This window comes from Talpa occidentalis, unplaced genomic scaffold, assembly GCF_014898055.3.
Source record: "Talpa occidentalis isolate TD23 unplaced genomic scaffold, MPIMG_talOcc4v2.1 talOcc4.2, whole genome shotgun sequence".
Lineage (NCBI taxonomy): Eukaryota > Metazoa > Chordata > Mammalia > Eulipotyphla > Talpidae > Talpa > Talpa occidentalis.
Window position 1 is genome coordinate 82456367 of NW_023602073.1, and position 27827 is coordinate 82484193.

Below are 27827 nucleotides of genomic sequence, written 5' to 3' on the forward strand. Positions count from 1 at the left end.
TTGAATGCCAAAGAATTGCAATTTTTTTGGAAGGACATTAGCTTTTGTTGTAGTTTTGATTTAGTTTCATCAAATAATAGGTATTGGAAACATTTTAAATGAAATCTAATTCCCAATTCTCCTCTTTCCTTTGGTTGGGATTGCATTTAAGTTTTCATCAGAAAAGAATGATTTATTGTATTTTTCAAAGAAATCTCCAGAGATGTTCTTTTGGTTTTGTTTTTGAATCTTTTTTGCTTTTGAACTTATCCAAACACTAAGAAACAATCTAAATGCTTCTACTCCCTAACAACCTCTGATGTCAAATAAATTTTCTTTAATTCTAGCTTAAATCTTTAATGCTGTAGTTTTAATTTTACTCATTTTCTTCTCAATGGAGAAAAAAGGAGCAGCTGGTTACCATTGTCAACTTTCTTTTGTCTGAGGTTGATTAAGTATGCAACACTTGAGTATCTTTTTTTCCTCTGTCTAGATATAGAAGTCCCTCTGCTTTTTTTTTTTTCAAACAATAAAAGAATTTGCAGTGAGAGAAGCTTTAGAGCTCACCTAGTCCCAGCACTTCACCTGATAAATTTATATTAGTTAAAATATTAGTTTTGTTGTCTAGCATTTCTTTTGCATTCCTTGTGGTGAATTACCCAATGTGTCCTTTGCTCAACTAACACTTGGGGTATTATTCTTTTCCAATGAATGATAAAATTTCTTCGCATATTAATGATGTTAACTATTATGCCACCACAATACTTTCCCCCATTTTGTGATTTGCCTTTTAGTTTAGTTTATAATATTTTTGTGTAACAAGTTTACAATTAATGCTTTGTGTATATATACATGTTATATACTTTCAAATATATATTTATATTATATATTTATATTTTAAACTTTTATGTATAAATTTTTTCTATTATGAATTTCTTCTTTTGGTTCCATAGAGTCACCTTTCTCATCATGAGCCCTGAGCTATATTCAATTACACTATCTTTTGTTCCTTTATTATTTTAATTTTTAAGTGAATGCTCTAACCTACCCAAAAGTACTTAAATGCAAGATTGAGCAATTTTTCCTAATAAAGTCCATGTTGTTTATTATGCTATATTGCTTCAGTTTGTTGCAATATTTCATATCATGAGTTTGATTAATTTACTGCTACTCAACTGTAGGCACTTTTGCCCTCTGTGACAGTTTGGCAATATCTGAGGACATTTGTATTTGTCAGGACTGAAGGTAGAGGTGGTGTGGGAAAGATTGGCTACTAGTTGCCTGTGAGTATGGTGCTCAACATGTAATGTGAAGGACTATGCTGGCAACAAATAATTGGCAGTAATGCTGAGATTAAGGGCCCTAATCTTGCCCAGAGGGAGGAAGGGAGGCAAGAGTAGAGAAAAAGAGACAGAGAGATCCACCCATCCATTGGGTACCATTCTTCTCAGTTACATCAGCTGCATACTAGCCAGCAGTGATATACTTGACACATATGTCTATGTCCTACTCTAAGGGGCACTGTAAGAGAGTTTCCAATTTCTTTTTCAGAAATCAAGATATACTATATTTTGTATTATTTCTTGACAATTTATTTATTTTATTTATTGAGGTAACATTGATCTACAACTTTGCTTGTGCTTTAGAGGTAGTAGGATCTCTCCCTTCAAGTGCTGATACCACACCACACCCCCTACCAGAGCACTTATAGTCCTTCATTATATTCCATTGAGCTCCCTCACCACTATTCTCTCCCTCCCTCTCTCACTTCCCCTCTGGTAGGCTTCTATAGTTAGATTTTAGGGTTTGTTATTGGTTTGGCTTTATTTTGTTTTTTTTTCTATATTCCACAGATAAGTGAAACCATCCAGCGTTTGTCTTCCTCCTTCTGACTTATTTCGCTTACCATAATCCACTCCAGTTCCATCCATGTTATCACAAATGGCAAGAGTTTATCTTTATTAATGACTGCATAGTATTCTATGATATTACTTGATTCTTTTTAAACACAAATGAGCTTAACAATTTTAGAGCACAAATTCTAAACCCTACTTACTGGGTTGAGTCATGATACTGCCTCTTATAACTTAAGTGAATTTAGGCAAGTTATCCTCTCTCTTTTCAGTTCTTTTGTCTGTAAACTGAGAGTAATAAACCTTTATTCTTAATTGTCATAGAATTACAAGATGCTAAAAGCAGTATTGGTATATAGTAAACATTATAGAAGGGTTTAATAACAATAATAATAAAGTAAATGACTTTTTTAATGAACCTTAATTTGGTTGGTTTGTTTTTTAAATGAGGTAACATTGTTTTACAATATTGTGTATGATTCAGCACATGAACCTTATTTGACCACAGTGACCTCTTTATATTTTATATTAAAAATTTTCTTTTTAAATACATTGCAGATTTTTCAGTGATCAATTTGAAGAACAAGTTTCTTCCTTAGCCATCTTTACATCTCTTATCCTCTTGCCATGCAACACAAACCCCATCAGAATATATCGACTCTGTTCTCTGTATTATTATTATTATTATTATTTAACTTTTATTACCACTGTCAAGCATGTATATTTCCTTATAGGCACTTTAATATGTAGACTTGCTTATTTTTTATGTCTATGAGAACCAATAATTTTAAATCCTTTATTCATTTTTAGTTACATTCTGAATGTTAGGGATATGCATGGAGTTACATTTGTCTTCCTGTGTCAAAAATTACAGTATATTCTATTAACTGTGCTGAGCACATTTTGTGTCAACATTTAGACACTGTGTCGCTTTGATCCCTTTATTAGATACTTTCTTCCACATATTTCCTAAACTCTTAATTTCTGTCATATATGACATCCTCTAAATAAGCACTATTTATTAGAATTTTCTGTGACATGAAGATATTCTATTCTTCACGTTTCAATACAGTAGGCACTGTTGAGCACTTGAAATTTGTTTAGGGCAATTGAAGAACTGAGTTTTAAAATGTATTTAAATAGTCACTTGTGGCCAGTAGCTATTATATTGGACAACACAGCTCCAGAATATCTCTTCATCTTTCCAATTTCAGCTGAAAATATTCAGCTTCATTTAACTTGAACTTATTTCACTGAATGTGCTTAGAGGCACTTTGTTTATTCTATATATGTAGTTCGAATATTCTAGTAACCCAGTTATTTTTACTTCATTTCCTGTGTTTTCAGGAAAGTAATTGTATGTGTAGCCTTAGAAGATTGAGAATGAGCATGTGTGTTTGTAAAGTGTTTAATGTATTATATCTTAAAATCAAGGGTTTGCTTTCCTTGAAATTTTTTACAAATAAAAACAATAATGTTGAATGTACAAAAAAATGATGAGCAACAGGCAATATAAATAAGAGTGGCACAAGTCAGGGATGTTTACTACTACTATTATTACTGCTGTTGCTACTGCTACTACTATCTCAGAGACACACAGTGGTGTATGATAGCCCTTATTTTTATTTTAAACACTTTATTGATTATATAGATTATGTGTATTTATTGTTTTAAAAAATTGAAAAACACTGAAGATTATAATGAAGAAAAATAATTATAATTACAGGATGCTTTGATTAGTCACTTTCATTCTTCTTGTTTGTATCCTGTTATTGTTTCTGAGACCCACAGGCAGATAAATATATAGGTAAATAAGTATATAGATAAATAAACAAAGCTTATAAAATTTTTTGAATTATATATAGATATGTAGGGTTTTACCACTAAATGTATAGACCTTTCAGATGGCATTTAACAAAAATATATGTCACTAGGGTTATGTGTCACCCACAATGGTATTAGTGGCTATTTTGAATATCTGTAACTTTAATGTGACAAAAAAGATATTGGTTAACACTTATTCATTGTATTGTCTATTTGTATTTGCATCCTGCTTTTTACCTCAAGAGAATTTTCCTATAGTATAAAATAAAATCCATATATTTTAATGCCTATATCATAGTCATCATATACCATAATTTAATTAATTCCCTGTTATTGGACATTTAGGATTTTTTTTTACTACTATAGATAGCATTGCACTCTACATTAATGCCTGAAACTTTTCATCTCTCACTATTTCCTTAGATGTGAAATCAGCTAACCAATTGAATTTTGATAGATATTTAAGATCCTTGATAATATATTGCCAATTTTTCCTCTAGAAAGTTTTTTTTGTTTATAGGAAAACAACAGATAATCCTTATTCTCTGTCTACCCTTTACTCCTTTTATGTAGTCTTTCTTTTTGAGCGTTTAAGCTTCTCTTTGATTTTAGAACCCAAAATTATTTTTAAATAAATGTTTCTTTAAACAGAATCAACAAAGCAAAACATTCTAACCCAAACATTCTAACTCTCTTATTTTTCCTTTGCAAAGGTTTTCAGATGTGACATTTTTCATTATATATTGTGTCTTTCTCTAGGGTGAACAAGGAATAAAAGGAGATCCAGGTCTAACTGGCATCAATGGACAAGATGTAAGCTAAGCTCTACTTTTTTCTATTGTTCTGTTTACATTTTGTCATTAGGTTATCTAATACCGTTAAGATTTGACTGTCCTTGGAAGAACTAGCCACAAGTAAAGCAAAATCAAGATTCAAGGCAGTTTTGACATGACTCTGGAGGCCCAGTGTTTGTTTCATTATGGGTAGTTCCTTGGCTCTATGCATTTCGTACATGCACTTAACCTTCCTACTTGCACTTAACTTTCACAGCCCCTTCTTCTTTGCTTTTCCTGTTAGTGTGTGACAAGGGAATGCTTAGAGACCCCAAGCTGTTAAGGGGTGCATGCTCTAAGAGGGATCCAGCCATCTTCCATACAAAGGCAAAGTAAGCAGACTCCTAGTGTGAAAGATCTTTCATAAAATTCAATATCATAGAGGCATAAGAGAAGAAAGGGTATTATTAACAGTAGTTTCCCAATAAAACCTATTCCCATGTGGTCAAAGGCCCCGCCAAACAGGGTCTACTCAAAGTGGGCCGACTGAGGCCCAAAAACTTTCCACAAGTCTAAGGTACCCTCTGACAGGGAAGCACAAGAAAGGAGTTAGGCAGGTCTGAGACAAAAGGAGTATCATCATAACACAAACGGCCATCTGTTTCTGCCAACGACAGCCTTCCAAGTGTCTCTTACCCACATCTCTCTTTTAAGTATCTCTATATGTTTCTCCTTTATGGATCTCCTTTCAGGTCTCCTCAAGTGTCTGGATGCAAATAAAACCCAGAGAAGCAAAGAGACCCAAGAGTCTACTTGTCTTCTATGTTATATAGCTTCCCCTGGCCACTCAGATCTTGTCCTTAGTTCCCAGTACTTCTCCCACTCAGGAGTCAGGTTCATGGCAAACTGACAATTATATTCCAAGCAGCTGCATGCATGTGGGGGTGGGAAAAACTACCAGTTCAGTGTGCAATGCAGTAATGAAAAGAGAAGAAGGGAAGAGGAAATGTGTATCTGTATTGGTCACTCTCCTCTGTGCCAGTTCTTCAGCCTCAGAAAGACTCTTGCCAATAATACCCTCAAGTTCTGCATCTTCTCCCCTTCCCTTTAGGGAAGTAATACTTCGAATCTTATGATGAAATTTCCTCTTACGGTGAAAATGCAAATCTGGAGTATCCTCTTTGTATAGGTCATCAAACCCAAAATTTGATTGATTCACTAACTTTACTAGGGAAAGTGCCCATAATGAGAATGATTTTTTTCTAGTTTCCTTTTATCACTTGCATATATATGTTTTAGCAAGATCCTGAAGTACCACATTATTTATATTATCTTTAAAAGAATAAGAAGGCTAAATTTGCTTCCCTAATGCCCTGTTTATGTTATAAAACCCATCTTGGATGCAGTAGATTCTTACATGGGTAGTGGAAGCTGATTATCAGTCCTTGAGGCACGTGGATGAGGTAAGATAAATACTTGGGGAGATCTGCTAAAAGTGGAAAAATCCTAGGAGTTCACCTGGTAGTTAACACTGGCATAGAGCCTGACCTCCCATAATTTTACTCTTCCTTACTTCCTAAGAAACCCCATTCAGATCATTAATATGACCCTCACTCTTGGTCCTCTCCCCTTTGAAGTGATTTTACTATACCAGAGAATGTAACTGTAGAAGTCTTTATATCTTCTTACCTCCTTACATCAGGACACTAAATGTCATGACCCACGGCCCATACATTTAGATAGAGCATCTGATTTATCTCCCTACCCCTGTCATTGACGGTACCTGGTAGGATAAGAGTTCTGGAGTGGAAAACAAAGGCCTAGTTTGTGTCCCACTTCTATTACTAACTGAGAAAATCATTTCTCAGAGTTTATAAAGTGACAATCTTAGAGTATGTTCTAAGGTCCCCATCATTATAATGTGCTATGATTTTATACAAAGACATTGCTAAGATGACAATCTCAAAAAACATGATGAAATTTAGTATTTGGGTGGTGGTGTTTTTTGTTTTTTAGTTCCTGCTACATTTAAGGCACTGTGGAGAAAAAAAAATTGAAATACAGCTGGAGTCAGAGTACAGATGTTTGTCTTCCTGAACAGAGTGGGGTGTGGCTCAAAATGTGTTTAAATGAAAATTATTTTTATATTCTGTGCCTTTGCCTGTGTCTTTTGTTCTTTTTGTTACATTCTTTTTTAAAACAAAGGGTCATTTCTTGGAATTCCAAGTACTTAGTAGGTATTGGAGTAAGTTCTTGATAACTGTTTGCTAAGTACTAATTTACAAAACTGAGTTTACTACAGTAGTCTAAGATATAAGTAATTAAAGCCCAACCTAAGATAACCAGAATGGGAAGGAGGGCACAGATAAATTACAGAAGTAAAATATATGCAGTTTGGCTCTTAATTGCTATAAAAACTCAAAAATAGTCTATGATTTTGACCATTAATTTAGAGAAGGATATTTTCTTGTCAGAAATATATGCGTGATGAGAGAGATTAACAATAGTTTTGAAAACAATAACCAGTCTTCTAATAAGTTGGCATCCTAAGATTAAAAAAACAAAACAAACAATTTTGAAAGTTCCTAAATATATGCTAGAATTGAAATAGAGAGGATTTTTCCAAACACTTGAATAAACTGGGAAGGGTATTTGAGCAGTTGGAACCTGATGTATATTCACATTGGTTTAAAAATTGGGACATTTTCCTTATGTTGTCTAAAAGTACAATGATTTGGATTTTTAGAATTAATCCACTGATGTACACAGATATGCCCAAACACTCTGGCATTCCCTCTGTGAGTTCCAAATCTGAATAAGACCAATGTGATGAAAGATCCCACAGCCCAGTGAGCAGTGTGACCTTTCCTTTTGGAGAATTATCTGGGAAGAGTCTTTCACACACCCCCAGTCACAGGGGTGTCATTTCTTTAGCATCATCATTGTTTAATGTAGCTCATTAGGTACATCATAAAGCATGACAAAGCACATTAACTAACTTTTCTCACTTGGTCACTTAGTTAATATGTAGATAGTACTATTTTCCTTGCCTTAATTTTGCCAAAGCTATGCAGGAGTCACCACTAAGGAGAAAAAAGGAAAAGTAATGAAGGTTCTCCTCCTTCCCCTTTGCTGTCACTAAAAGTGAAGAATCAAATGCTCTGTTACTATTATATCACTTGTAGTGGTGGTGTCAAAATTGTGCTGTTGTTCATAAACTGTTTTCATGAGGAATTTGAAATTGGGTCCTGACCCTTGCTGTACAGACTAGCTAGAACAGGGGTGATACCATTCCTGTATTCAGGGGTAGGCAGTAGGGGCTTGGGAAATTCAGCAATGCCCTTTTAGAAAGTGGTAAAATCAGCTTCTAACCCTACATGTTTGACTGAAGAGTCTCTTATTTTTCCACTAAGTCATGCCACACTTGTCATTGCCTGTTTTTCAATGCTGAAATAAACGGGCTCTGCAAACTAAAATCATTTAGCATTTATGACAGTTCATTCTGACTCTCAATAAGCACAAGTACACATTCTTAGAGAATGAAGGGTATTATAATAGTTATTTCAATTTGAATTAAAGTCAAGCTAGGATGGGGATTATAACTTCAGAAACATTCTGTTAGAATGCATATAGGTAATAAACTCAAAAGGCCAGCTCATGCCAGCTACTCTCAAAGTCAGAGAAATTAAAAAATCAAATATTCTACTAAATGAATTCAAAATCCGTATAGCTTTTATTCTTGCATGATATGTACATATCTTGCTGCAAATGTATATTTTAATAAATTTTCTTCTGTGCCAGCTTTCCTACAAAATGGGTATTTTTGCTTTAGAGTATGGAAACCCTCTCAGTGGGGCACTATTGGAATTTGAGGCAAGACAATTATTTGCCATGTGAGACTGTCTTGCAAGAGCAGAATGCTTAATATCCTGTAGGCCCAGCAACTAAATGCTAGAAGCAGCTCTTAGTCATTGGGACAGAAGGGCTCCAGTAGCTTCCTAAATGCATCCTTGACAGTATGTATGTGTGTGAGTAAACTTTGGATTGATCTCCAAGGTATTCAGGTAGTGGATGAAAGGCATTGGACTAAACACATGGCTCATATTTTCCTTATAGTTTAAATAATACGTAGAAAACATTGAAATTGTGAAAAATTGGAATTGCTGGCATTTAGCCTTCATATACAAGACCTCAGCTTTATGCACATTCTAGTTTATAATGAAATGGTTTTAATTGTCACCCACCATAAGAAACGTTCACCAATGTTATCTTAGAACAGACTTGAGAGGGAGTCCCAGAGTTGTTAATGCTCCCTGTGAAACCAGACCACCTGTGCTTAAATCTCAGCTCTGACACCAGTTGGCACACTATTAAGTACATTAGATATTTACTCTGTGACTCAGTTTCTTCATTTGCACAATGGTATAGTAATATTAATAGCACTTACCTGAAAGCTTTTTTTTAGGGTTAAAGGAGTATGTAAAACATTTAGGACATTGTCTGGCATATAGTAAGAACTATATAAACTTTCTCTAGTTACAAACTAGGCTAAAGCATATTTGTCTCTAATAGATATATCTATTTATTTGTATTTGTGGAGTTATATAGTGTTAGAAAATTATATTTCAATCATTGAGTTTAGTCTCTTCCTCTGGGCCTTAAATATTATCTTTGAAATATCCCTTATCAAAATTACACTTCTGATGTTTCTAAAATAATTTCCATATACTAGTGCAATCTGTACTACTGAATACAAAAATACTGAAATCACAACACTCATTATCAGTGGTGACAGCTGGTGCCATTGCTAGGGAACTATATGTGTAGTCAGTGGAAGATGGAGCGAAGAATGAACTGATGTGTTAACAAAATTAGCAAACAACATTATTTTGCGTCATCTGATTTTTTTCAAATTGATGGACCACTGGATCATAGTCACTGTAAGTTTCAGGAAGATCATGTCATACCTTCATTAAAACATATACACGATACCACTCCCACCACCAAAGGTCTAGTCAGCACTCGTCACTATCCAGTTGACCCTCTCTACCTGTTCATCCCCCCCTTTCCCTTCTCATTTTGTTGTCAGAAATTAAGACTTTATTTTTGTTTTATTTTGTTTACCCATTTTCTTTGTTTCTTTATGTTCCACATATATGTGAGATCATAAGGTATTTATCTTTCTCTTTCTGACATATTTTGCTTAGAATAATCACCTTAAGGTCCATTCATGTTGTTGAAATGCTAGATTTTATTTTTAAAGATGCTACATACCATGAGTCTTCTGATAAGAATATTTTCATTGCCTGCCTGCTTTTATAATACTAGTTGTAATATTGTCCTTCAGGTTTCATCCTGTCTTAGATGTTATTCCTGTCTCCGTATAACATGCACAGTCAATTACTGTGCTTTTGATAATCTTTCTACATATGAATTTTATTGAGAACCTTGATAATAGATGCCCATCTTGTTCAATATTGAATTCAGAGTCTGTTCCATTTGGTCCTTTATGCTTTATGTTGAGTGCTGTGTCTTTTTTCCCCTAGTACTCAATAACCATTGATAGCAGCACTAGTGTGACGTGAGAAGAAAAATTGCACTTGAGAAAAGCATTACTGATCTGTTTTTCAGAGCCTATTATGATGCCATGGCCCTAACAACATTGTACTTTGTCACAGGAAGACATGAGTTACATGGGCCCGCATCAATGGCTATAAAAGTAGAAACTTGATGAATGCAGTACTTCTCAAATGCATTTTATCCTGTGTGAATTAAGTCACAGTTGTTATATATCCATCAAACTGAGTACAAAACTGAGCAGAACTATTAATTATCCCTTAAACTTGAAATTGAAATGTAAAAGCAACATTTATTAAGTGCCTACCATGTACTAAGTATTTTTACAACATATAATCCTGAAAATAGTCCTTTAAAGTAACTATTAATTATACCTACATTACGGGAAAGCTTAAGTAATTTAACTAAGTCTATGTGTAAAATGCCCTTCCTTTTCCACCTGGCCTGAACTCCATATCTCTGAAGCCTTGAACACTTTGGAAAATAAGGCATCTCAGGGAAGTGATCTCTTCCCACCTGCCATATACTTATGTAATCATCCTCAGTAGTCACTTCAACTTGCAATCGGTTATATTTTTCCCTACCCACTTCCTGACCAGAGTTGATCGAACCAGGGAGAGTTAGCTGACACAACTGCCAATGAATCCCCTCCCTAGAAAGTTGAAATTAGGGTTCGTTTGTCAGGAAGAATATTGAAAAATATTTAATTCATTATTTTATACTTTAAAATAATTTTTAACCTGTAACATAGGTGAAGATCATTAATCAGTGTAATAACTTAAACACCAATGTAACTTACTAAATGTAATTCCATGCCACATTTTCCTGAATGTACTGTTGAATATTTCTTTCCATTAAAAAAATAGTTTCAGGCCTCCCTGGTTGGCGCAGCGGTTGAGCGCTGGGTTGTGAAGCTGCCTGCAGCCTCTGCAGCGCCGGTTCAATCCCCGGCTGCTCCCAGGCCACCAGAGGAGGGTCCCACATGGCAGGCAGACCTCTCCTGCCGCCCGCTGCTCCCCTCAGCAGTGTACTTAGGTCCTTCTGCCTGCTCTGCTCCCCGCTCTGGCTCTGGTGAATTCTCTCACCCTCCTGTGCTTCTGACTGTACCCAGTGCTTGTATAAATAAATAAATCTTTAAAAAAAAATAGTTTCATAGTCGTATGTTCAAAGGAAGATAGAGCTTAGTCTTGTAGGTTTGTAGATGTTCAGTTATATTTGTTGAATAAATGGATACTTGTCTTTCTCAGCCATTTCTTTCCTCATGTTTATCCTTTCTCTGTTTAATATTACAACAACTGGAAGAGCAAAAACCTCTCTTTAATAAATTTCTCAGCTTATTAATGGCACAACCCCCTAGTCAGTTATTTAAGCCATCTACCAGTTGACCTTGATACCTCTTTTTGTCTGCTCCCTCTTCTGGAAAATATACAAATACTGCCTCCCAGTAGTGCCACTGTCACAAACCTGTCCCAGCCATCCTGATCTCTTGCTTGGGAAGTTGTGATAGTTCTTTTTCTGCTTCCACTCTTGCTACCTATAGTCTATTGTGTCTTTGTAGCCAATGTGATTAAAACAAAACAAAACACACTCACGTCATGGCATCTTTCTGCTTAAAACAATTAAATGGTTTCTCCTGCACTTAGAACAAAACCCACCCTCCTCACCACAGCCTGCAGTTCTCTGTGTGCCATGACCATGGCTGACCTGGATTCAGTCTGGCCCTCACTTGCCTGATCATGACACTCCTTTCACCTTGCTGCTTTTCTTGTTGCTGTACCTTCTACCCCCAGTTATATTTCCCAGGATAGGATTGTTGTATGGTTGTATCCTTTGAAACAAGGAATGTCACCTTCACACAGAATCTGCTTCTGACTACCCCAACTGAGCTAGCAGCTGGCTCCCCTCCACTCTGGCAGCTTCAGCCTATTGACCTGTTTATTGTTAGTCACTACCCTCTCATGAGTTCCATGAGGACAGAAATCTTGATTTTGTTAAGGAAAAAATTATTCTGGCACTTGTTAAAATGATAAAGAAGCCTTTTTTTTTTTTAAGATTTATTTATTTATTTTATACAAGAACCAGGGTACAGGCCAGATGCGCAGGAGTGTGAGAGGATTCACCAGAGACAGAGCAGGGAACAGAATGGGCAGACTAATGAAATACACTGCTGAGGGGAGCAGAGGGCGCGACAGGGGAGGTCTGCTGCACCATGTGGGACCCTCACTGGCTGGCGGGGATTGAACCGGCGCTGCAGAGGCTGTTGACAGCTTCACAGCACGGTGCTGAACCGCTTGCGCCACCAGAGGAGGTCTGGTAAAGAAGACTTTTTAGGTAAGACTTTTGCAATAGGGATATTTCCTTGTTATTATGTATTTTACATTGTTATTAATTTTTGTACAGTTTGCTTTCTCCTCTCAGGTGTAGGTCCCATAAAATTCCTACCACAAAGTCACCTGTGAACCATTACCACAGTCTCTTGTGCTCTTCCCTTTCTTCAGTAGGGATATTTCAATAGGGGAGAAAGATTATAAGTACAGATGGGGATTCGAGCCAGCAGAGGTATGGGGTCAGTGAATGGAAAATTACTGAGAGAGGGACTTCAAGGATAGGAGGATTCCTGATTAATTGACTTAACAGGATGCTTGCTAAAGGCAGGGCAAAGACTTATTATATATCAAATGTGAGGAATGAGAAAACTGATCACATATCAATGGTGGGGGAGTATCTCAAAACTGACCTAACATGATTCTTGCTAACATAGGACAGGGGCCAGCATTGAGAACTAATCAAGAAGGATCTGACTAAAATTAGGTCAATGAGAGTCTTTTTCAACTTCTTGTTTTTTTATATTTCTAAATATCACTATCCAATAGAAAATGTTATATTGTACTTATTATATATTCATAAATGTAATAATTTTAAGACAAATGTAAATGTATTACATTCTCTAGTGGCCACATTAAGAAAAGTAAAAAAATAATATAAAGCTAATTTTAATAATGTTTTATTTAAACCAATATATCCAAAATGTAAAAATTTCAATATGTAATCAATAAAAATTATTAACACGACTTTTTACATTTCTTCTTATATTAAATACCAAAAGCCCAGTAATATTTTACACTCACAGCATATCTCAATTTAGACTTGTCTTATTCCAAGTACTCGAAAACTATATGTGCAAGGCTAAAGGCTAAAAGAGGGATACAGTAAATGTCTACTGAATAAAACAATGAGTAAATGAATGAACTATTGGCAAATTTCTATGCAGAAATGGAATTTTTCTCTCCTCAAGTTTTCAAAATACGTTGGTATCAAGTTTACACCAGAGTCACGTATAAACAGAGTTTGTGTGGCTTGATTTGGATAGGAATAGATATTTCCAATAATATGAAAGTATTAAATCTCAAGGATGATTTAAATTTTCAGTCATCCTTTTTCTATAAATACTCCTGGTAATGATGAAAGAAACATAGCTATGAGTTTTCTTCAAATAGAGGTTTATGAAACTGCAAAGTTTTTTTTTTGTCAATTAGAATTCTGTTTACGTTCATTAAATTGTTACCCTTTAAAACATAAGATTATAGTTTTCACATACTCTCTGCCACAGGATGAAGTCTTCAGTTTTCATTGTTTCCTTTAAATTCGTCATTGACTTCCATAGAAAATAGCTATAGGTGATGGCATTTGGCATTGTTTATTCATTTCAAAATGTCAGTGCAGTAATAGCTGGATCTCTCAGCTATGAACAGTGAGACACCTAGATTTACCATGCTTTATGTAGCTTCAGAATATTTCTATTTTCCATTATTGTTCTTCTACCCTCACATGTGTTAAGGACAAAGGAAGATATTTTTCCTATTTACCACACAGTCAGGATGTGTCTGTCTTACTCTTTTTCTATTTACACTGTGAATGCCTTCAGCTGTTGAACTGATCTCCTCCAGTGAAATCTATCGAAGTCTTCCTGAAAGCTGTCATTTCTGAGTCAGATCAAACAGATACCCATTAAAACTCCCAAGAGACCAGAAGATTTATGAATATCTTTATCTGATATGTTGTCTGTATCTTAAAGTTTCATTTGATAGCTTTATAAATTGAGGTTTTAAAAAGGGAGAGAACTAAAATATAATTTAAAACAAGAAAGAAGTTACATTTTAAGTCTAACTTTGTGAGTGAAAGGAATAGAATACATCCTGCTTTCCTTTTCCCTCCACAATTACATTTCTTGATAAAGGCGTAAAAATGTTTTTGATTTAACTCTTGAGTTTTTGGCAAGCTTTATAAAGGCCAAATCAATGCTAAATCAGAGATATTTACAACATCCACAAATTTAATCCAAAGTGGATACTTAAAAGCTCATATAGACTAAATGATGTTCTCCCAGATGGTGAATTAATGTAATTTTAGCAGGAAGCAAAGTTGCACAAATATGCAGTATCAAGGACTCGCGCTGATTTAATGTATCTGTACCCACCACTGCGCAGATGTTGCTTATCATTTTAGTGCCAGTTGTCTCTGTTTCTCTCTATAGTACACACTGAAGAATGGGATTCGGGAGTGCAGTCAATTATAATTTATTTTGTCACTAATGACTTGTTAGAAATGGAAGCTTTCTGTGAATTGTGTATAGAAATCACATTGATTGTCTTCTTTGTACAGGGTTTGAAAGGTGATTTGGGTCCTCGTGGTCTACCTGGCCCAAAAGGAGAAAAGGTATTGTATTCACCCAAGAAAGTGCTATATTTTCTTAAGAAAGACCTGGGAACCTTGCAATGACTTTTCATTGATACTGGTTAACTGCCAAAAGTTGATTTTGTTAACATTAACCAAAGGCTGTTATGTTGAAAAAATCTGAAAGAGAAAAGCCTTTCAGTTCCTTTAATTAGTTTAAAGAGACTAAATGCACCATTGCTGGTTGACATTGATTTGTATTTATAAAATTTTCCTTTTCTCTCCCTCGCTTAACAGCATTCGGTATTCCATCACCAAATTGGCTTCTGTGTCTTGTAGGGGGAAATTTTGCCAATAGCACTGAGCAGCTACTGTAGTGGTGAAGCAGGTGGCCTTTGAGGGAAAGAAGGCTAATTTTGTATCTTATTCTTTGAATGCTCCATTTCCTGCCACTTTTTCTCATGTGCTGTTCATAATGGCATAATGGTAGTGACCTTGAAAAGAGACTTAAGACGTGGTTAAATCAAGAATCATTTTGAATAAGGTCTTTGGATGATCCCAACTTGATGAGAATTGTATGTGGGGGTATTTTGTAATATATTTTGTTCTCTGTTCTTAGCACATTAAGAAATCCTTGTTTATCTTCAATATTTACCTCTATGTTAAAATTGATCTCGTAAGTCAATCTTTAATGACTGATTGAAGTTACATCAATGTTCTGTAACAACTATTGGTTATTTTTATTCAATTGTTCCAAAAAATAATGATTACAAATACTAAGTCTTAACTTTTGAGGTGATTATATTAGATGAGAAAAGAGAAAGTTATAGAGAGAGTCTCCATGGGAGAATTCAACATCTCAGTGCCCAAACCCCACAGAATATGACCTTTGTAATGTCTACTTAAACAAGGGTCAGAGCAATGATGCCTGGCATTAATGGCTCACAGTGTGTATGAATAAATAGGATGCCTGATACAATAAAGAATATAGATGTTATATAAATTAGAAAACTGAACTTTCAGATGGCGCACTTTAAAAAGGTTTTGAACAGTTTCTCAATATATCTACCTGGTGATTTATATTCACATGGGTCAGCAGGGCAATGTTAGTATTTAACATTGCCTTTTACAGGATAGGAAGTGCAATGCCAATTCAACAGAGCTTTAGAAGAGGCATGGGACTGCTTCTTGCAGCTGGGAGGCATGAAGTGGGGAAATCCACTTGTTATTTTTGCTGATCCTCATACTAACTTAGTCAGAAAAATTATTTGTTGTTATGACACTTCCCAGCTGCTCCATTAGCAAATACCCACAGTTGAAGAGATATTCTTTCTAATTTTGGATTAATAGACAAAAGAACAGAAAAATTAGATTATTTAGCTTTCAAAACAAGCTCTGTTATTGCACAAAGTTTGGTGGTAAGATAATATTTATATCATGAGAGTTAAAAAAATCACAGTGAATTTTTTACTATACATAAGGTTTTATCAAGAAGAAATTTTATTTTTCTTTCCTTTCAGATTTTTTTAGATATTGCTTCTATCCATTAAGAAAATTTATAAATAAAATGTTAAAAAAGAACAATAGATAACTGTAACTTTTCTTTTATCTGTTTTAGGGAGATGTGGGACCTCCAGGACCACCATCCCTAACTGTGAGTATCCTCGAAATCAAAATTCAAAATTGAAATACATTATCCTAGACTTTTTTGTATTTCACACTATACCATGACAAAATCCATAGGTGTTTTGAGAATCGAAAGTCAACTCAGAGCAGATGTAGTCAAACCTCCAGATTTTAAGGGTAGGGTTTCTGCCTGACACTGAAATATTTAACCTGCGGTAACATAGGTAGTTTCCAGAAGAGACTGGAAGCATTACCTATTCTGTGCAATTTTCTCTACCCTCAAGATGCCTCATAATTTTGCCTCTTAAATGTTTGATTATGCATTCTTAACATGACATTTAAATTAGTGGAAGTAAAGATAGTTCTGCTTACTCCAACAGCTGTAAAAGAACAAAATAAACTATAATCACCCAGTGGGTAAAAAAACAATGACCTATTTAAACTGATTGTTAAATACCCCAAACTTGTCCAAGATGATTAATTTTTTCCTAGGTGATTTGCTTTTAACATTTGATAAAATGGCAGTATTTCAACAATAGATTTATGAGAAAGGTTTATAATATAGACATAATATGAGGTTGTTCTCATCATTTATTTAACATTTAATCATAAGTATATAAAGCTTTTATATTTAAATACAATTTACTGCTATAGATTTTCTTCATAGATCATTAAAGATTCTTATTTAACTTAAAAATTTTGGCCTAAGAAAGACTGTATGCCTAATGGAAAAGAGAAAAGTTTTTAAAAATAAGATCATTTATAGCCTGTGATCGCTAGAATTTTATGTTGATAGTACCTAATGACATAAATTAAGAATGAAAATCATCAGTTTTCAAAAACCAGTCCTCATCATACAAGGTCAGGTTTAAAGAAATCTTCTAGCATCTGGCTAAAGCTCTTCCAAAGAGCGTTGTATGGCTTTGATAACATTTTTTTTTTTTATCTTTGTACTTGAAAATCCCTTCCTGAGCAATACATTAATAAAAACTTACACAAATTATATTTCCAGTGCTTACTTAAAGAACAAGTATTTATAAATAGATAAAAACCCTAAGGAACCAAACAGAAGATGACTTACTTAGGAACAACCAATTTAATTTGCAATAAAAATCTGTACTTTGAGCTCTTGTTTTTAAGATAGAAATAAAAGCAATTTATTTGACAGGAGTTTTTAACTACATATTATTCAATTTTTATACTTTGTGGATTTATTTTATAAATTCTTTGGCAGCAATTTAGAGCTAATTCTGCTCATGCCTGTTTTTCTTCAGTCAAGTTATATGCTTAATACCCATTTAGTTATCCGACGTCTTAGTCATTTTCAACTTGTTTTTGAAGACCAACTCATTTTCAAAGACCAGCATTTCAACTGAAATGCAATTTTGGTCCCTAGGTTAGAAAATGGTATTGAATAGCATGGTTTTTTTGTGGGTTTTAAATGAAAGCCGATGTCTACTTGACAACTAGCACCTGATGGTGTCTCTTTCCACTCTTCAGTTGGCAGGCCCTGAGGGAACACAAGCTAATTTTTATACTTACCTGAAAATTTGACAAGGCAAAAACATGATGATATGAAATGTTTTGCTTTATAAAGTCAGATATTAATATTGGTGTTTCTATTTATTTTCTTGCCATTGCTTTATTAATGTAGATAAGTAGTTCTCAAAGCCAGCTGTACACTAACTGCATTGAGAGCTTTAAAAAACACCAATGCTGGAATTCCACCTCCCAAAATCAAAATCAGAATTCATAGATGTGACACGTATTTTTAAAGTCCCCAGTAGCTCTAAATATGCAACTGGAGTTAGAAACAACTGCTTATGGACACTTTTTTCCTGCTTGGAAATTTCTTTTAGATTTTTATTTTTTATTTATTTATTTTTTTTTTTTGGTGGGACCCTCGCCGGCAGCTGGGGAACGAACCGGCACTGCAGAGGCTGCAGGCAGCCTCGCAGTCCAGTGCTCAACTGCTGCGCCACCAGGGGAGGTCCTAGATTTTTTTTTTTTTTAAGTCTTGCATTCAATCTTTTTAAATAAAGTGAGGGGTATTATTAATAGAAATACACTGTAGTATCATTATATAACACCTTCACAACTGGCCTATATGTTAATCTGCAAAACATGCTTACAGAAGTGTGAGTGCGTTCCACTTATTTCCCCCAAGTTTTCTTCTATATTTGAAATATTCTATATTTCCATCTTCTAAATACTCTTTTTCTTATATTCTATTTTCTTTTCTTTTGTTTTTTTAATTTAAATTTTATTTTTATATTCCCCTTACAATTACAACCCCCTTATTTTTACCCCAAGCCCTCCTTTCCCCACCCCCCACCCCCCATAGAGAGTCTCTTGTTAATAGTTATTTGTTGATTTTGATATTTTCTTTCTTATAGTTATTCTTTTTCCTGGTCCCTTATTTAAGTTTTCTAGATTCCTGCTATGAGTGAGACCATCTGGTATTTTTCTTTTTCTTTCTGGCTTATTGCTCTGAGCATGATCTCTTCCAGCTCCATCCATGTTGCTGCAAACTGCATGTGTTTATCTTTTTTGAATGCTGAGTAATATTCCATGGTGTATATGTACCACATCTTCTTGATCTAGTCATCTATTTTTGGGCATTTGGGTTGTTTCCAAATCTTAGCTATTAGAGAAACACATATTTTGTGACTGATTACCATAGGCTAAAGGATAGCATTGAACTTTACTGGTGAACTTCATGGGGTGTATATACACATGTTGATTTTCACTGATGCACAACTGAGACATATAGTGTCATCACATTACCTTGATAAATATAAATCTCAAAAATATATCAAAATGTTGCCATCAAAACTCATGATAGGCTTAATGTTCAAGCCAATTTTTTCCTATTTAAAGACACAAATATAAGCTACATGGAAAACCGAATCATTCCCACGTGACACCAAGGAGTGCTACCTTGATTCTCTGTGTGTCTTTTTCACACAGAGAAATTCAAAGTTGTCATTCTGTTTCTTTTCTTCTCAGTTCTCAGAGTTCTACTGTGTGCATAGGAGCAAATTCTGTTTTATGAAATGTGCAACTTGGAAAACTTATCACATGTTTCATAATAAACCCAGTATTGAAGACTTAAAAAAAATAAATAAAGTCTTATATTCATCTGGAATCCAACTTATGTATGATAACAAAGAAACAGGTCTTTCCATTAGGGAGACATACTAGTAAAACTCAATTGAGATTGAAGCTTGTGGGCTAAGTGGAGCAGATCAGGGCTAGAAAGGAACTTTTAATTACAGCCTTAACCCAAAGATTCAAGAACTTCTGGGGGTGCAGTTGCCTTAATGCTTCTCAAAATTCAGTATGCATAGGAACATTCAGGAATCTTTTTCAAATGCATCGTTTATTACCTAAGTCTGAGATGAGGGCTGGAGAGCCTACATTCCTAATGAGAGGATGTAGATGCTACTGGTCCTCGGTCTGTCCTGTAAGTCACAAGGGCTCAGCACCCAATTTTCAGCTGTAGTGCAGATTCACTGCCTGGGTCCACAGATGAGTGGATCTCCATCTGAACTGCACATTAGAATTGTCTGAGTTTTAAAAAATTCAATCCCCAGAATGCACCATATACCAATATAGTCAGAATCTCTGCAGTAGGACTTAGGCAATAGTCATTTTAATTTTTTCCAAGCAATTCCACTGAGCAGCTCTGTTTGAAAACTAATGCTCTGAAAGTGAATCAAATATTTATCTCCACAGCTTCCCCTCTCAGATTTTAAGCAAATATTTTAGAATTACTCATTATACCAGTGTTTGTTACAAAAACAATCAACCTGGTAACTCTGGGGAGCTTCCAGAAAATGCCAAACTCTCCATTAATACCAATGATTTGCATTAATACCTGTGATTTGGTGCTACTTTAGTATCCTGATCACTCAGTTATGGAGGATGAATTTTCATCTCCACGTTTGTAGTCTACTAACAGTCCTTCATTAAGCAGGACCACAAACACAACTAATACCAGTAGATACAATAGAATTCCAAAGTTTGTCCTGGCGTATTGAGTTGAACTGCTAGAAGAAATAAGGCAACAATAGTGACTACTCTTCCCCCTCTAAATCATACATACCATATTTAACTTTCATTTCTATTTTACATGATATGAAATTGGGATGTATAAATACTAATTGAGCACACTCAGATATTAAGTTGATTGATGTGGATCCAGTCCTTTTTGATAGAAAACATTTTTGTGTAGGATAGTGTTAATGCTATCATTTTATTGCCCCCCCCCCTTGGAGCATCATGCTTTGGCTTTTATTTTAAAATCACGTAAAATCATTTCATTAAAAAATAAAATTCTCTACCTCTTTTCCTTGAAAGCTACATTGTTTCTTATTTATACTTTCTTATAACTGGTTGTATACAATTGAGTCTCAGTACAGGAGATGGGTAAGGAGTAAGAGAGTCCAAGTGTAAAAGAAATAAGGAAAGGTGAAGGAAATGGTATAAAACACAGACCAGAGTCCTAGGACCACTTCACCAATTCATTCAAACCTCATCTGTTCTTATATTTTATTTTACCTTCCTTTCCTACCACTACCACCTTGAAGTGTTCTTAACACCAGTCACCACTACCTCCCTGCTCTTCAGTATTCAGAAACCAGGAAACTTCTTAGTGAAAACAGCAACCAAAATGATGCTGCAGTTTACAAAAGCTGTGCACAGTAAACTCCTTCATTTATTTTTCTTTTTTCTTTTCAAAGATTTATTTATTTATTTATTTATTTATTTATTTATTTATTTATACAAGCACTGGGTACAGTCAGAAGCGCGGGAGGGTGAGAGAATTCACCAGAGCCAGAGCGGGTTGCAGAGCAGGCAGAAGGACCGAAGTACACTGCTGAGGGGAGCAGCGGGCATGTGGGACCCTCCTCCGGTGGCCGGGGAGCAGCCAGGGATGGAACCGGCCCTGCAGAGGCTGCGGGCAGCTTTGCAACCCAGCGCTCAACCGCTGCGCCACCAGGGAGGCGCCTCCTTCATTTCTTAAAGAAATGAGATCCCATTGAAGCTACCACAATTGAATCTCTTTGATAGCTTTTGAATCCTATTCATAGAGCACATGGGAAGCCCCTCAAAGTGATTGCCTCAGTGGGGAAGAAGATCTAAAAAGAAAAGAAAAGAAAAGGAGAAAGAGGAGGAGAAAGAAGAAAGGAAGAAACAAATAAGGGAGGGAGGGCAGGGAAAGAAGGAAAGAAGAAAATTTGGGGCCTGTATAGATTTCATAGAGATTTAGAATATAAGTGTGCCTTTAATTGTCACTTAGACCCTTTAGCCTTTAAGGATTCTATCAGTCCACTGGACTTGGAAAAAATTAAATAACTTTTATATGACAATCATAAATTCAAAAATCTTCCCGATTACTTCCTTTTTCTTATAGCCTTTTTAGATTGTTCTAATAACAAAAGATTAGGGATCCCTCTCTCCTCCTCCCCTGCAGGATGTCTCTGATTTATAATTGTCTGTTTTTGCTTTGTTGTCTTTTGTACTGTTGCTATTTTTTTACACTGGTGTCTTATTTGGTTCCCCAATATTCCTGCTATAAAAGGGATCAGAGGGAGAGAGGGAGGAGCACAGGGGACTGCGGTGATGGTGCACGGGTGCATTGGTGAAAGAATCTCTATGGGGACTACACCTGAGGGGGTGGGGAGAAGCAAATATTATTTAAAAATGAACAATGATGTAAAAAATAAAAAAAAATAAAAAATAGTAAAATAAAAAAATATATAGCTGTCAAAAAAAAACAAAAGATTAGGGAATAACCTCAAAAACAAGTTTGTGAATCTTTTTTATTTTTATTTTTTTTTTTATTTTTTAAAGGTTAACAAAAGGTTTATTTACAAGGGAAGGGGAATGAGGAAATGTACAACTCAGGAAGAAAAGAGGGAGATAAATTCTTAAATGTGTCCTACCCATTCCGCCGACCTAGAATCCCAAATGTCCGGCTGAGACCAAACCTGTCTGGCCAAGAGCATGAGCCAAGTGTGCCCGACCCCACTAACATGGCTGCTTTTTATTTAAGTTTGTGAATCTTTAGGCGAGATATATGGAAAGTAGTTTATAAAAAAGTGTATAAAAATCTTCCTCAAAAAAATAGCCATTCACCCATTCAAAAAAAAAAATCCTCCTTGATTTTTTTTTTTTTTTAAACTGTGTCCTCTGGAGTTATGCTTAGAAGAATGAAGTATCCTCTCTTTCTCAAAGGGTAAGAATGTGGTTGACTCCTAAAATAAAAAAATAAGAGAGGAAAAAAACAGAAGAAAGAAAATGTGCCAGCTACCATAAACACCATAACCCCTAGCTCTTGTTAGGCATATTTTCAACAGACACAGATGGTTGAAAATTTTTAAAAATTAATCAAATCATTTTGGTTTCTTTTCAGCCTCTTTTTGGATGATACTAAATTTACTGTTCAGTTTATTACTGAATTAAGCTATTGTGTAAACACAGTAAGCTATTATACTAACTTAAAATACGTGTAATTTTAATGTTCTAAAGAAAGAAACATGAGATCCTTTTTACCAGATGTAAGCTAATTAATTAATCCTTCTTTCCTAATCTTTTTTATATATATCAAACTGATAAGCATTGTTTAAAAACAGTTTTTATTTTATCCTACATAACAACAATAGCAATAATAAATGGCAAATCTTTACCAAATACCTACTGTGTTACCTAGTTACTCCATAAACAACCCTGTAAAATGGAAAATTATTACCACATAGTAGATGAGGAGCCTGAGGCTTAAAATTAAATATCTAGCCCAAAGCACCTGTTTGACTCCAAAACCTAAGCCTTTATTTTAAGATATGCATATATCAATAATTTCACTCATGGAATTATCTTGCCTTTGGTATAAGAGCCATTCTCACAGGTGGGAGATAACAAAATCTCACTGTGTTTTTGACTTGCATTTCCCTAATAGTAAGAGATTATGAATATGTTTTCTTGTGTCTGTTGGCCATTTATAATATATGTCTTCTTTAGAAAAGTATCTTCAGATTCTCAGCCATCCCATTTTTTTTGTTGTTGAATTTTATGAGTTCTTTATTTCAGGTAATAACACCTTGTCAGGTGTTTGATATGTAAATAACTTATAATTCAATTAGATGCCTTTTCATTTTGATGATAATTTCTTTTACTCTTCAGAAACTTTCTAATTTGGAATAGTCCTATTCGTTTATTTTGCTTTTATTTCCTTTCACATTAGAATCGAATCACCAAAGACATCACAAAGATTGATGTTGAGGAGCATATTGCCTTTTTTATAATATTTATTTTATAGTCTCGGGTCTTACATCCAAGTCGTTAATCCATTTAGAATCATTTAATCCTTTCAGAATTTGTTTGTTTAATGGGTGTTAAAGAATCTTGCTTGAGAAGATAATGGTGTTGGCCCTTTTCCACGTAGTGCTGTAAATTTTACATTTAGAATGAACTAGCTGTATTTTGTTTGTTTTTTAATTGAGTTAAAGAAAATTTACTTCTGTTTATAGTTTACCAGGAGTTTTATCTTGAACAGAAAATTAATTTTACATAGTGTATGAGCAATTATTTGCTGACAAATTGAAAGGTCTAGGAGAAATGGATAAATTCCTAGAATTGTACAACTACCCAAGACTGAGTCTTGAAGAAACAGAAAATCTGAACAGAACAATCATATCAGAAGAGATGGTTACACTGGTGAATTCTACTGAACAGAAGAATTAATGCTAACCCTTCTCAAACTCTTCCAACAAACTGAAGTTGGGGGAGCACTCCCAAATTCATAATCGGATGCCAGAATTACCCTGATACCAAAGCTACATAAAGGCACCTCAAGAAAAGAAAATTATAGACCAATATCCCTGATGAATATAAGTGTAAAAATTCCTTGCAAAATATGAATAAACTGAAATTGTCATCACAGTGAAAGTATTATATACTGTGATCAAGTGGGATTTATCCCTGAAATACAAGGATAGTTCAACATACACAAATCAGCAAATATGATATACTACATTGAAAGAATGAAAGATAAAAAACATCTCAATAGATGCATGAAAAGCAGTCAGCTGTCAAAATCCAAAAATTTTTCACTATTAAAACACTCACCAAATTGGGTACAAAAAGAACATAGCTCAACATGATAAATACCATTTGTGAAAAATCAATAGCTAAGTTTATATTCAGTGGTGGAAAGTTGAATGCTCTCCTCTAAGATCATGTAAAAGACAAGGGTGCCCACTCTTACCACTCCAATTCAACATACTACTGGATAGTCACAGCATTAGGCAAGAAAAATAATAGGTATACAAATTGGAAAGAATAAGTAAATTTGTCCCCAACTGCAGTTAATAAACACTTATATAGAAAATCCTAAAGACTACACACAATAAAATCTGTTAGAACTAATAGATTCAGTAAAACTGCAAGATACAAAAATCAATAAATAAAAATCAATGGTGTTTCTTTAAACTAACAATGAAATAACTGAAAACTAAATAAAGAAAACAAACCAATTCTCAATAGCCAATACAATTTTAAGAATGAATTTACCAAGAAAGTGAAATATTGGGCCTCCCTGCTGGTGCTAGGTGTTAATTGTCAACATTATGAAGCTATCAGCAACCACTGAAGCACAAGTTTGATGCCTGGCCAGGAAGCTACACACATGGTGCAATAGACCTCTTTCCTGTCTTACCCACTGCTCCCCTAGGCAGTGTACTTCAGTCGATCTGCCTGTTCTGCTCCGCACTCTGTCTCTGGTGAATCCTCTCACCGCTCCACATCTCTAGCCTACACCTCAGGCTCTTGTATGCATAAATAAATAAATCTAAAAAAAAAAAAAAAGAAAGTGAAAGATCTATACAATGTAAACTGTAAGACTTTGTTATAAGAAATTGAAGAAGAAACAAATGTCAGCATAGCCCACATTCATGAATCAGAAGAACTGTGTTGTTAAAGTGTTCAGAGTAATCTGAAGAGTCTACATACTCCCTAAAAAATGCCAATTTCTTTTTTTCTCAGAAATAGAAAAAAAAAACCTGAAATTCATATAGAACCACAAAAAAACCCTGAATAACCAATGCATTTCTAAGAAAATGCAAAGCAGGAGGCATCACACTTTCAAAGATAAAGTACTCAGAATAGTATAGATCTATCCTAAAAATACACACAAACACAGTAAAAAAAAATCAGGAACCCAGAATAAACATATGCAACTAATATTTGACAAGGGAGCTAAGAATACTCAATTGAAGAAGAGACGGTTTCTTCAATAAGTGATTTGGGGAAAACTATATAGTCATATGCAAATAGAAATTCAACCCATTATCAACTCATTTCACAAAAATTAACTCAAAATGGATTAAATATGTAAATGTAGCAGGTGAAACTATGAAACACCTAAAAGAAACCTTCTTTCATTGGTCTTGGCAGTGATTGGCTGTGATCATAAGCACAAGTAATAAAACAAGTAACTAGAACTACATCAAACTGAAAAGCTTCTGTACAATAAAAGAAACAATGAAATGTAAAGCAAATCTAGAATGGGAGAAAATGTTTGCAAGCCAAATATCTGATAAGGGTTAATATCTAAAATATATATGAATTTTTATAACTCTATAGCAAAATAATAACAATCACGCTTTAAAACTGGCAAAGAACATAAATAGACATTTCCAACAGCTATATGCATTTTCCGAGTTGTGAGGGAAATGCAAATCAAAATCACTAGGCACCACTTCATAACCTGACAGGATGGCTGTTATCAAAAAGATAACCAGTGTTGATGAGAAAGTATACAGAAAAGGGAACAATATGCACTGCTGGTATAAATTGCGAACCTACTAAGGAAAAAATTAAAAATAGAACTACCATGTGATTCAGCAATCACACTTTTGGGTGTATATTCAAAGGAAATGAAATCAGTATCTAAAAGTAATATCTCTATTTCTATGTTAATTGCAGCATTATTTGTTATAACCAAATAGGACATACAAACAGCCAAATTGTCCATTGACAAATGAATGGATTAAAAAAATGTGGTATGTGCATATGTATCCAGTTATTCAGACATAAAAGAAGAAAATGCTGCCATTTGCAATAGCATGGATAGCACTTAAGGGTGTTATGCTAAGTGAAACAAGTGAGGTGGAGAAAGATTAGTACCATATGTTTTTACTTGCAAGTAGAATCTAAAAAGCCAAAGTAATAGACAGTAGTAGGGTACAAAAAAAGAAACCTGGGGCAGGGAAAATGAGGAGATGCCAGTCAAAGGGCACGAAATCTTAACTGTAAGATGAGTAAGTTCTGAAGATCTAATGTACAGGATAGTAACTATAGTTAACACTACTATTATATTTAAGTATATATTTAAAAGTTGCTAAGAGACTAGATCTTAAATATTACCACTACACAAACACACACACAAAGGTATTTATGTATATGCTGATGGAGGTGGTTACTAACCTTATTCTGGTAACTGTTTTGCTATATAGCAAATCATCAGGTTGTACACCTTAACCTTACACTTTTATTTGTCGATTGTATTCAGATAAAGTTAGGGGAAAAAAGTAAGTTACACACGAATTTTTGATATTAACAATTTGCATAGCAGGAATTTACTTACGTGAGTTAAATCTAACTGAATTAGGAAAACTTATCCATCATAGTAACATCCAAATTTCTTTGATCAAAGTATGATCTAAGATCATAATGCAAATATATGTTAGAGGTAGATTCTGATAAGCCATTCTGAAGTCACAGATTTTGACATTAAAAAAGCCCTCTACTAATGGTCAGTATTTTATGGTTTATTCATTTTATTTGTATGATATTTTATATTAGCTCTGTATATAAATCCTTACATTTAAATATGTAGGTATAATAAGTACAAGTTCTTTGTTTCTTGTTAAAATTTTATTCTTATATAACTGATGTGTTTCTTTATATATAACTTAAAAATCATTGTATACTGTATCCTTGCTATTACCAGATTCTCCTCAACTAAATAATATACTACTGTTTTTATGATAAAGTTTTCTTAGAATCCCTAACTGAGGCTTCAGAAGCAAGGCAGGGACTATTTCTGAAATGAGGCACTTGGCCAATGCCCCCTTAATCTTCTAGCCTTTGCATTTCATGTCAGGAGAGACAGGTGAAGGAAGGAAAAACAGTGTTGTTTCACCTAATATTCCCACTAATCTTAGTTCCCAGGCAAATGACTATGTTGCTTGGGCCCTATCCCTTTAGGGCATTATTAAATACTATTCTGGATTGCACCAAATGTTTACACAGAAGGCAAAGGTTAAGCCACTCAACAGCAGAAGTGTCTCAGACATGCCTACAAAATAATATTTTAAATGCCAGTTCTTGGGGATCAGATAAAGCCAGCCTAAGTGAAAATCAGGCAAAGAGGGAGCACATATTTTACCCTATAAACTACCATGACATAAGCAATTGAAAGAAAATCTCAGATCTCAGATGATCATTTATAAAT

At 34.6% G+C, this 27827-nt stretch overlaps 1 protein-coding gene across 1 annotated transcript in view; it reads left to right on the top strand.

Moving 5' to 3' along the window:
- LOC119251459 (collagen alpha-1(XIX) chain) overlaps positions 1-27827 on the top strand; it is a 268629-nt gene that overhangs the window by 119226 nt on the left and 121576 nt on the right. The window contains exons 13-15 of the mRNA XM_054698153.1: positions 4416-4469; positions 14669-14722; positions 16299-16334. Coding sequence (XP_054554128.1) covers positions 4416-4469; positions 14669-14722; positions 16299-16334 — 144 coding nt within the window. The remainder of the gene's footprint in view (positions 1-4415; positions 4470-14668; positions 14723-16298; positions 16335-27827) is intronic.